The 12,564-nt window shown below is 44.4% G+C and overlaps 1 protein-coding gene across 1 annotated transcript in view; it reads left to right on the top strand.

Moving 5' to 3' along the window:
- LOC129851375 (metabotropic glutamate receptor 7-like) overlaps window positions 1-12,564 on the top strand; it is a 446,516-nt gene that overhangs the window by 394,796 nt on the left and 39,156 nt on the right. The window contains exon 10 of the mRNA XM_055917878.1: window positions 11,202-11,448. Coding sequence (XP_055773853.1) covers window positions 11,202-11,448 — 247 coding nt within the window. The remainder of the gene's footprint in view (window positions 1-11,201; window positions 11,449-12,564) is intronic.

Here is a 12,564-nt window from a genome sequence, read left to right as displayed (position 1 = left end):
GGTCTACTACACCTGTTGTATTCAGCATTTCACTGTAAGGTCTACTACACCTGTTGTGTTCAGCATTTCACCGTAAGGTCTACTACACCTGTTGTATTCAGCATTTCACTGTAAGGTCTAATACACCTGTTGTATTCAGCATTTCACTGTAAGGTCTACTACACCTGTTGTATTCAGCATTTCACTGTAAGGTCTACTGCACCTATTGTATTCAGCATTTCACTGTGAGGTCTACTACACCTGTTGTATTCAGCATTTCAATGTGAGGTCTACACTTGTTGTATTCAGCATTTCACTGTAAGGTCTACTACACTTGTTGTATTCAGCATTTCACTGTAAGGTCTATTACACCTGTTGTATTCAGCATTTCACTGTGAGGTCTACTACACCTGTTGTATTCAGCATTTCACTGTAAGGTCTACTACACCTGTTGTATTCAGCATTTCACTGTAAGGTCTACTACACCTGTTGTATTCAGCATTTCACTGTGAGGTCTACTACACCTGTTGTATTCAGCATTTCACTGTAAGGTCTACTACACCTGTTGTATTCAGCATTTCACTGTAAGGTCTACTACACCTGTTGTATTCAGCATGTCACTGTAAGATCTACACCTGTTGTATTCAGCATGTCACTGTAAGTTCTACTACACCTGTTGTATTCGGTGCACGTGACAAATACACTTTGATTTGATTTGAGGGCTTTGTGATGGCCACTCCAATACCTTGACTTTGTTGTCCTTAAGCCATTTTGCCACAATTTTGGAAGTATGCTTGGCGTTAGGTTGCCACAGACTAGTACATGTCTCTGAGCCTGGAAATTGTTGATCTCCCCCTCTTGGATGGAGAAGAAGCTGTCATCGTTAAAGTATGGGGATTCTATTGGGGGGGGGTATAGGTAGCACAAATTATGATTTTTTTTCTTTCTGTTGAGATCATTTCCTTATTAATTTATAGCCTGATGTAAAATGTTCTGTTCTGTCTAATTTAATAGACTGGGTTAGGTCTGCTCTATACCAAATTAGCATATCCCCTGAGTCTCTTCCCTGTTTCACACCTGGTAGTTTGGTGGGACTACCAGCTCTCTGTAGCCTAGAGGGTCACTAGTGGGCCCATCTCCTCTATATCATGTTTCTTGTAGGATGACAATGTCTGTATTTCCAATTTATCTGATAAATTCTGGGTCCCTGCCTTCTCTCTCTCTCTCACACACTCTCATCTCCACAGCCACAGGCAGCCCACTACTTCCATCTCTCACAAATTCAATTTAAGGGCTTTATTGGGATGGGAAACATTTGTTTACCTTTCCAAAGCAAGTGAAATAGAAGATAAATAAAAGTGAAATAAACAATAGAAAATTAACAGTAAACGTTACACTCACAAAAGTTCCAAAGGAGTAGAGACATTTCAAATGTCGTATTATGGCAATATAGGGGGTTGTAACGATGTGCAAGTAATTATCTTTTTGTTTTCTCATGATTTGTTTGGGTCTAATTGTGCTGTTGTCCTGGGGCTCTGTGGGGTGTGTTTGTGTTTGTGAACAGAGCCCCAGGACCAGCTTGCTTAGGGGACTCTTCTCCAGTTTCATCTCTCTGTAGGTGATGGCTCTGTGGGGTCTGATTGTGTTTGTGAACAGAGCACCAGGACCAGCTTGCTTAGGGGACTCTTCTCCAGGTTCATCTCTCTGTAGGTGATGGCTCTGTGGGGTCTGTTTGTGTTTGTGAACAGAGCCCCAGGACCAGCTTGCTTAGGGGATTCTTCTCCAGGTTCATCTCTCTGTAGGTGATGGCTCAGGGGGGTCTGTTTGTGTTTGTGAACAGAGCCCCAGGACCAGCTTGCTTAGGGGACTCTTCTCCAGGTTCATCTCTCTGTAGGTGATGGCTTTGTTATGGAAGGTTTGGGAATCGCTTCCTTTTAGGTGGTTGTAGAATTTATCTTCTCTTTTCTGGGTTTTGATAATTAGCGGGTATCGGCCTAATTCTGCTCTGCAGGTATTATTTGGTGTTTTATGTTGTACACGGAGGACATTTTTGCCGAATTCTTCATGCAGAGTCACAATTTGGTGTTTGTCCCATTTTGTGAATTATTGGTTGGTGAATGGACTCCAAACCTCACAACCATAAAGGGCACTGTGTTCTATAACTGAATCAAGTATTTTTAGCCAGATCCTAATTGGTATGTCTAATTTCATTTTCCTTTTGATAGTGTAGATGGGTGGGGCTCAAGCTGATTCCTGGTCTCACCCCACGGCCCTGTGGAAAGAAATGTTTTCGCCCAATTTTAACCGCACATTTGTTTGTGTACATGGATTTTATAATGTTGTATGTTTTACCCCCAACACCACTTTCCATCCATATGTATGGCAGACCCTCATGCCAAATTGAGTCAAAAGCTTTTTTGAAATCAACAAAGCATGAGAAGACTTTGCCTTTGTTTTGGTTTGTTTGTTTGTCAATTAGGGTGTGCAGGGTGAATACGTGGTCTGTCGAATGGTAATATGGTAAATAGCCAATTTGACATTTGCTCAGTACATTGTTTTCCCTAAGGAAATATACGAGTCTGCTGTTAATGATAATGCAGAGGATTTTCCCAAGGTTGCTGTTGACGCATATCCCTCGGTAGTTTATGGGGTCAAATTTGTTTCCACTTTTGTGGATTAGGGTGATCAGTTCTTGGTTCCAAATATTGGGGAAGATGCCAGAGCTGAGGAGAATGTTAAAGAGTTTTAGTAGAGCCAAATGGAATTTGTTGTCTGTATATTTTATAATTTCATTAAGGATACCATCAACACCACAGGCCATTTTGGGTTGGAGGGTTTTTATTTTGTCCTGTAGTTCATTCCAGGTAATTGGAGAATCCAGCGGGTTCTGGTGGTCTTTAATAGTTGATTCTAAAATTTGTATTTGATCATGTATATGTTTTTGTAGTTTATTCTTTGTTATAGAGCCAAAAAGATTGTTATAGAGCCAAAAAGATTTGGATAGATAATTTTTTGTTTTGTTTGTTTTCAATTTTCCCAGAATTGGTTTAATTCTATGGATTCTTCAATTACAATGAGCTGATTTTTTTGTTAAAACCTTTATTTAACTTAAGAACAAATTCTTATTTACAATGACGGTCTACCCCAGCCAAACCCGGATGACACTGGGCCAATTGTACGGCGCCCTATGGGACTCCCAATCACAGTCGGTTGTGATACAGCCTGGAATCGAACCAGGGTTTGTAGTGATGCCTCTAGCACTGAGATGCAGTGCCTTAGTCTGGTCTCTATAGGTCTGGTCTCTATTGGTCTGGTCTCTATTGGTCTGGTCTCTACTGGTCTGGTCTCTATAGGTCTGGTCTCTATAGGTCTGGTCTCTATAGGTCTCTATAGGTCTGGTCTCTATAGGTCTGGTCTCTATAGGTCTCTATAGGTCTGGTCTCTATAGGTCTGGTCTCTATAGGTCTGTTCTCTTTAGGTCTCTATAGGTCTAGTCTCTATAGGTCTGGTCTATATAGGTCTCTATAGGTCTCTATAGGTCTGGTCTCTATACGTCTGGTCTCTATAGTTCTGGTCTCTATAGGTCTGGTCTCTATAGGTCTGGTCTTTATAGGTCTGGTCTCTATAGGTCGCTATAGGTGTCTATAGGTCTGGTCTCTATAGGTCTGGTCTCTATAGGTCTCTATAGGTCTGGTCTCTATATGTCTGGTCTCTATAGGTCTGGTCTCTATAGGTCTGGTCTTTATAGGTCTGGTCTCTATAGGTCTCTATAGGTCTCTATAGGTCTGGTCTCTATACGTCTGGTCTCTATTAGTCTGGTCTCTATAGGTCTGGTCTCTATAGGTCTGGTCTTTATAGGTCTGGTCTCTATAGGTCTCTATAGGTGTCTATAGGTCTGGTCTCTATAGGTCTGGTTTCTATATGTCTGTTCTCTTTAGGTCTCTATATGTCTAGTCTAAATAGGTCTCTATAGGTCTCTATAGGTCTGGTCTCTATACGTCTGGTCTCTATAGGTCTGGTCTCTATAGGTCTGGTCTCTATAGGTCTGGTCTTTATAGGTCTGGTCTCTATAGGTATGTTCTCTATAGGTCTGGTCTCTTTAGATCTCTATAGGTCTGGTCTCTATAGGTCATTATTGGGCTGGTCTGTATAGGTCTGGTCTCTATAGGTTGGGTCTCTAAAGGTATGGTCTCTGTAGGTCTGTTCACTATGGATTTGGTCTCTATAGATCTGGCCTCAATAGGTCTCTATAGGTCTAGTCTCTGTACGTCTGGTCTCTAAAGGTCTGGTCTCTATAGGTCTGGTCTCTATAGGTCCCTATAGGTCTGGTCTCTATAGGTCCCTATAGGTCTGGTCTCTATAGGTCTGGTCTCTATAGGTCTCTATAGGTCTGGTCTCTATAGGTTTGGTCTCTATAGATCTGGCCTCAATAGGTCTCTATAGGTTTGGTCTCTATATGTCTCTATAGGTCTGGTCTCTATAGGTCCGGTCTCTATAGGTCTGGTCTCTATAGGTCTGTTCTCTATAGGTTTGGTCTCTATACATCTGGCCTCAATAGGTCTCTATAGGTCTGGTCTCTATATGTCTGTTCTCTATAGGTCTGGTCTCTATAGGTTGGTCTCTATAGGTCCCTACAGGTCTGGTCTCTATTGTTCTGGTCTCTATAGGTCTCTATAGTTCTGGTCTCTATAGGTCTGGTCTCTATTGGTCTGGTCTCTATTGGTCTGGTCTCCATAGGTCTGGTCTCTATAGGTCTGGTCTCTAAAGGTCCGGTCTCTATAGGTCCGGTCTCTATAGGTCCGGTCTCTATAGGTCTGGTCTCTATTGGTCTGGTCTCTTTAGGTACGGTCTACTAAGTTGAAATGTTGCCTTTGATAATGCCCTTTCTCTTTGTAATTTGTAGTCATTGGTAGAAGTTCTTCTTTGTAGGTCTGGTCTCTATAGGTCTGGTCTCTATAGGTCTCTATAGGTCTGGTCTCTATATGTCTGGTCTCTATAGGTCTGGTCTTTATAGGTCTGGTCTCTATAGGTCTCTATAGGTCTCTATAGGTCTGGTCTCTATACGTCTGGTCTCTATTAGTCTGGTCTCTATAGGTCTGGTCTCTATAGGTCTAGTCTCTATTGATCTGGTTTCTATAGGTTTAGTCGCTATAGGTCTGGTCTCTATAGGTCTGGCCTCTATAGATCTCTATAGGTCTAGTCTCTATAGGTCAAGTCTCTATAGGTCTGGTCTCTAAATGTCTCTATAGGTCTGGTCTCTATAGGTCAGGGCTCTATATATCTATATTGGTCTCTATAGGGTCTCTATATGTCTCTATAAGTCTTGTCTTTTTAGGTCTGGTCTCTATAGGTCTGGTCTCTCGGGCTGGTCTCTTTAGGTCTCTATAGGTCTAGTCTCTTTAGGTCTCTATAGATCTGGTCTCTAAATATCTCTCTAGGTCTGGTCTCTCTAGGTCTGGTCTCTAAATATCTCTCTAGGTCTGGTCTCTCTAGGTCTGGTCTCTCTAGGTCTAGTCTCTATAGGTCTGGTCTCTCTAGGTCTAGTCTATATAGGTCTGGTCTAAATAGGTCTCTATAGGTCTCTATTGCTCTGGTCTCTATACGTCTGGTCTCTATAGGTATGTTCTCTATAGGTCTGGTCTCTTTAGATCTCTATAGGTCTCTACAGGTCTCTATAGGTCTGGTCTCTCGGGCTGGTCTCTTTAGGTCTCTATAGGTCTGGTCTCTTTAGGTCTCTATAGATCTGGTCTCTAAATATCTCTCTAGGTCTGGTCTCTCTAGGTCTGGTCTCTCTAGGTCTGGTCTCTCTAGGTCTAGTCTCTATAGGTCTGGTCTCTCTAGGTCTAGTCTCTATAGGTCTGGTCTATAGGTCTATATTGGGCTGGTCTCTATAGGTCTACATAGGTCTGGTCTCTATAGATCTCTATAGGTCTCTACAGGTCTCTATAGGTCTGGTCACTATTGGTCTGGTCTCTATATGTCTGGTCTCTTTAGGTCTCTATAGCTCTGGTCTCTAAATGTCTCTATAGGTCTGGTCTCTATAGGTCTTGCCTCTATATGTCTAGTCTCTATATGTCTACTCTCTATAGGTCTAGTCTCTATATGTCTAGTCTCTATAGGTCTCTATAGGTCCAGTCTCTATAGGTCTAGTCTCTCAGTAGGCCTTTTAAATTCCAGGTATTGATTTGAAAGTTCAGATCATCCCTCTCCTTTATGTGTCATCAGCTTCCTGTTTTCATTTCCTCTGATTTGCACTCTGCCAAACTAAAGTACCATTTGGAATGTACATGGCATCATGTGCAGATAGTACTGAGATGTTCCCCCTGCAGACCCTCTGGGCTCCGATTTCCACAACTGTTATCTTCTCAGTGTGATTCAACCTGTGACTTCCTGCGCCATTCTCACTCTGGAGATGTGGTGCTGTGAGGTGCAAGGAAAACAGAAATGCCCATGAATCTAAAACCAAGGGCTTTGTCCCAAATGGCACCCTGTTCCCTATGTAGTGCACTACTTTAGACCCGAAATGCCTTGGTCAAAAGTATTACACTATTTAGGGAATAGGATGCTATTTTGGAGGAATATCCATGAATCTGAGACCGACCCTAGGGATCCTTATATAGACCTGGTCAATATGCTTGTACATTCAGCTTTGGCACTGCAGGGAGCCACGCTACACGTTACACACTTATAGTGAAAAGGAGTTAGCCACACCCACCATGCTACACGTTACACACTTATAGTGAAAAGGAGTTAGCCACACCCACCATGCTACACGTTACACATTTATAGTGAAAAGGAGTTAGCCACACCCACCACGCTACACGTTACACACTTATAGTGAAAAGGAGTTAGCCACACCCACCATGCTACACGTTACACACTTATAGTGAAAAGGAGTTAGCCACACCCACCATGCTACACGTTACACACTTATAGTGAAAAGGAGTTAGCCACACCCACCACGCTACACGTTACACACGTATAGTGAAAAGGAGTTAGCCACACCCACCACACTACACGTTACACACTTATAGTGAAAAGGAGTTAGCCACACCCACCATGCTACACGTTACACACTTATAGTGAAAAGGAGTTAGCCACACCCACCATGCTACACGTTTCACACTTATAGTGAAAAGGAGTTAGCCACACCCACCACGCTACACGTTACACACTTATAGTGAAAAGGAGTTAGCCACACCCACCATGCTACATCTCTCACTATGCAGTTGTTCCACCCATGGAATTGTGGTAGGTAGCTCCTTGTGGTAATTATATTGTGGTCATTATATTGTAGTAATTGTAATTCTATGGACCCAACTCAGTGGCCTTATGGGTAGTTTCGTGGCCTTCATTGGACGGTTGGGAGTTATTGTAGATCCTCTCGTCATACCAGAGTCTGGAAACTGATGCGTCTCTGCTTGGCACTAGAATCCGGTTATGGGTTTTATGTTTCCTGAGAATCATCGTTTCCTACAATGGCTGAAAGTGTAACGTGAGTTTCCCCCTGAAACACCACGCAGAGCTAATGTTCACCAAGCGTCTCCGTACCGACAGATCGACAAGAAGATCGACGAGAAAGGCAGCGCTGGTCTCAGATCAGCTTTTTCCGTTCAAATCTTACCTTAACACTATATTTTTTTATTTTAATTGACGAGTCAGTTAAGAACAAATTCTTATTTTCAATGAAGGTCTAGGAACAGTGGGTTAACTGGTCTAGGAACAGTGGGTTAACTGGTCTAGGAACAGTGGGTTAACTGGTCTAGGAACAGTGGGTTAACTGGTCTAGGAACAGTGGGTTAACTGGTCTAGGAACAGTGGGTTAACTGGTCTAGGAACAGTGGGTTAACTGCCTTGTTCAGGGGGCAGAACGGACAGAATTGTACCTTGTCAGCTCGGGGATTCAATCTTGCAACCTTTCGGTTACTAGTCCAACGCTCTAAACCACTAGGCTACCTAGCAAAATGACCTCCAGCAGGCCACAAATGTGCATGTGTCTGCTCAAACGGTCAGAAACAGACTCCATGAGGGTGGTATGAGGGCCCGACGTCCACAGGTGGGGGTTGTGCTTACAGCCCAACACCGTAGAGGACGTTTGGCATTTGCCAGAGAACAGCAAGATTGGCAAATTCGCCACTGGTGCCCTGTGCTCTTCACAGATGAAAGCAGGTTCACACTGAGCACATGAGCACATGTGACAGACGTGACAGAGTCTGGAGACGCCGTGGAGAACGTTCTGCTGCCTGCAACATCCTCCAGCATGACCGGTTTGGCGGTGGGTCAGTCATGGTGTGGGGTGGCATTTCTTTGTGGGGCCGCACAGCCCTCCATGTGCTCGCCAGAGGTAGCCTGACTGCCATTAGGTACAGAGATGAGATCCTCAGAGCCCTTGTGAGACCATATGCTGACACATGCACATTTGTGGCCTGCTGGAGGTCATTTTGCAGGGCTCTGGCAGTGCACCTCCTGCTCAAAGGCGGAGGTAGCGGTCCTGCTGCTGGGTTGTTGCCCTCCTACGGCCTCCTCCACGTCTCCTGATGTACTGGCCTGTCTCCTGGTAGCGCCTCCATGCTCTGGACACTACGCTGACAGACATAGTAAACCTTCTTGCCACAGCTCGCATTGATGGGCCATCCTGGATGAGCTGCACTACCTGAGCCACTTGTGTGGGTTGTAGACTCCGTTTCATGCTACCACTAGAGTGAGAGCACCGCCAGCATTCAAAAGTGACCAAAACATCAGCCAGGAAGCATAGGAACTGAGAAGTGGTCTGTGGTCACCACCTGCAGAATCACTCCTTTATTGGGGGTGTCTTGCTAATTGCCTATAATTTCCACCTTTTGTCTATTCCATTTGCACAACAGCATGTGAAATTTATTGTCAATCAGTGTTGCTTCCTAAGTGGACAGTTTGATTTCACAGAAGTGTGATTGACTTGGAGTTACATTGTGTTGTTTAAGTGTTCCCTTTATTTTTTTGAGCAGTGTATATTAAGGCAAAATGACAGTAGGCTAGGCTGCAATTAGCAAAATAGAACTCAATTCATTGAACAAGAAATGTATTTCACTATGATTCATATACACTGAGTGGACAGTGCTCTTTCCATGACAGGTGAATCCAGGTGAATCCAGGTAAAAGCTATGATCCCTTATTGGTTGTCACCTGATCAATCAATCAATCAATCAAGTTTATTTTATATAGCCCTTCGTACATCAGCTGATATCTCGAAGTGCCTTACAGAAACCCAGCCTAAAACCCCAAACAGCAAGCAATGCAGGTGTAGAAGCACGGTGGCTAGGAAAAACTCCCTAGAAAGGCCAAAACCTAGGAAGAAACCTAGAGAGGAACCAGGCTATGAGGGGTGGCCAGTCCTCTTCTGGCTGTGCCGGGTGGAGATTATAACAGAACATGGCCAAGATGTTCAAAATGTTCATAAATGACAAGCATGGTCAAATAATAATCAGGAATAAATGTCAGTTGGCTTTTCATAGCCGATAATTAAGAGTTGAAAACAGCAGGTCTGGGACAGGTAGGGGTTCCATAACCACAGGCAGAACAGTTGAAACTGGGACAGCAGCAAGGCCAGGTGGACTGGGGACAGCAAGGAGTCATCACGCCCAGTAGTCCTGACGTATGGTCCTAGGGTTCAGTTCCTCCGAGAGAGAGAAAGAAAGAGAGAAGGAGAGAATTAGAGAGAGCCAAGATGTTCAAAAATGTTCATAAGTGACAAGCATGGTCAAATAATAATCAGGAATAAATGTCAGTTGGCTTTTCATAGCCGATCATTAAGAGTTGAAAACAGCAGGTCTGGGACAGGTAGGGGTTCCATAACTGCAGGCAGAACAGTTACCTGTTAAATCCACTACAGTCAGTGTAGATGAAGGGGAAAAGACAGGTTAAAGAAGGATTTTTAAACCGTGAGATATTTGAGACATGGATTTAAGTGTATTTGAACGTGGCATGGTAGTAGGTGCCAGGCGCAGCAGTTTGAGTGTGTCAAGAACTGCAACGCTGCTGGGTTTTTCACGCTCAACAGTTTCCCGTATGTGTATCAATAATGATCCACCACCAAAAGGGCATCCAGCCAACTTGACACAACTGTGGGAAGCATTGGAGTCAACATGGGCCAGCATCCCTGTGGAATGCTTTAGACACTTTGGGGGGGGGGGGGGGGGGGACACAATATTGGGAAGGCCTATGTATACTCTATTTGTCTTTAATGCAGTCACCTCAGTTTTCATTTGAAGCATATTTGTAACAATTGTAAAGACATTGCCAACTTTGTATTTGTAGTCAACGTTATCGGTGGTCACAGAGAGATAGATACACATGTTGGTTGTATGTTTAGCAGAGATTGTCTGTGTTTAAAGTGTCGTGGAAAGGCAATTACTTTACTAACCATCTCCATGCTTCACTCTGACAGTTCTGTGTTCTAATCCTCCCACCACCTCCATGCTTCTCTCTGACAGTTCTGTGTTCTAATCCTCCCACCACCTCCATGCTTCTCTCTGACAGTTCTGTGTTTTAATCCTCCCACCACCTCCATGCTTCTCTCTGACAGTTCTGTGTTTTAATCCTCCCACCACCTCCATGCTTCTCTCTGACAGTTCTGTGTTCTAATCCTCCCACCACCTCCATGCTTCTCTCTGACAGTTCTGTGTTTTAATCCTCCCACCACCTCCATGCTTCTCTCTGACAGTTCTGTGTTTTAATCCTCCCACCACCTCCATGCTTCTCTCTGACAGTTCTGTGTTTTAATCCTCCCACCACCTCCATGCTTCTCTCTGACAGTTCTGTGTTCTAATCCTCCCACCACCTCCATGCTTCTCTCTGACAGTTCTGTGTTTTAATCCTCCCACCACCTCCATGCTTCTCTCTGACAGTTCTGTGTTCTAATCCTCCCACCACCTCCATGCTTCTCTCTGACAGTTCTGTGTTTTAATCCTCCCACCACCTCCATGCTTCTCTCTGACAGTTCTGTGTTTTAATCCTCCCACCACCTCCATGCTTCTCTCTGACAGTTCTGTGTTTTAATCCTCCCACCACCTCCATGCTTCTCTCTGACAGTTCTGTGTTCTAATCCCCCCACCACCTCCATCCAGTGTTTTGGTAATGTATTCTCTCTCTCCAGCTGTACATCCAGACCACCACCCTCTGTATCTCTATGAATCTCAGTGCCTCTAGTGCCACCACTAACTCTCCTCCTCTCTCTCTCTCTCCAGCTATATATCCAGACCACCACCCTCTGTATCTCTATGAATCTTAGTGCCTCGGTGGCCTTGGGGATGCTTTACATTCCTAAAGTCTATGTCATCATCTTCCATCCGGAGCTTAATGTCCAGAAGAGGAAGAGGAGCTTCAAGGCGGTGGTGACGGCCGCGTCCCTGACCACACGCCTCTCACACAAGACCAGTGACAGGCCCAACGGAGAGGCCAAGACGGAACTGTGTGAAAACATTGATCCAAACAGTAAGTATCACCAAACCAGGGCCCGTATTCACAAAGAGTCTCAGGGTAGCAGTGCTATTTCTACGAGTAGGAGTGCTGATCTAGTAGGAGTGCTGATCTAGGAGTAGGTTGGTGATCTAGGAGGAGGATGCTGATCTAGGAGGAGGATGCTGATATAGTAGGAGGATGCTGATCTAGTAGGATGATGCTGATCTAGGAGGAGGATGCTGATATAGTAGGAGGATGCTGATCTAGTAGGATGATGCTGATCCAGGAGGAGGATGCTGATCTAGTAGGAGTGCTGATCTAGGAGTAGGTTGGTGATCTAGGAGGAGGATGCTGATCTAGGAGGAGGATGCTGATATAGTAGGAAGATGCTGATCTAGTAGGATGATGCTGATCCAGGAGGAGGATGCTGATCTAGTAGGAGGATGCTGATCTAGGAGGAGGATGCTGATCTAGTAGGAGGATGCTGATCTAGGAGGAGGATGCTGATCTAGTAGGAGGATGCTGATCTAGTAGGATGATGCTGATCTAGTAGGAGGATGCTGATCTAGGAGGAGGATGCTGATCTAGGAGGAGGATGCTGATCTAGTAGGAGGATGCTGATCTAGCAGGAGGATGCTGATCTAGGAGGAGGATGCTGATCTAGCAGGAGGATGCTGATCTAGGAGGAGGATGCTGATCTAGGAGGAGGATGCTGATCTAGGAGGATGATGCTGATCTAGTAGGAGGGTGCTGATCATCATGATTTAACAGGCACAACTCCTTCTCTGAGACGCTTTGTGAATATGGTCCGTGAGCACCTTCGACCAGCATTTTGTTTTTAGTTCAACCACTGCTATCTAAATGAATATGTTCTGCTGCTGACAGATTCATCTGGATTTACCCTTATCTGCCCTTGGAGAATCTGTAGTCACCATCTCTGATTCACAAATTCAACAGAGAGAGCACCCAACAGGAGGTACAAATGAACTCCTCACACTCACCCACTCTATGTCTGGTATCATTACTGGACAGATCTGGCTGATTGTTTAAACAAATGTGCAGCACACTATGGCTCTGTCCCAAATCTAACCTTTTTCCCTACATAGTGCATTACTTTTGAACAGTTCCTGCTAAAAACAAAATGTAGTG

The sequence above is a fragment of the Salvelinus fontinalis genome, chromosome 3, assembly GCF_029448725.1.
Source record: "Salvelinus fontinalis isolate EN_2023a chromosome 3, ASM2944872v1, whole genome shotgun sequence".
NCBI classification, from domain to species: Eukaryota; Metazoa; Chordata; class Actinopteri; order Salmoniformes; family Salmonidae; genus Salvelinus; species Salvelinus fontinalis.
Note: the sequence above shows the minus strand (reverse complement) of the source record. Positions and strands in the feature narration are given on the sequence as shown.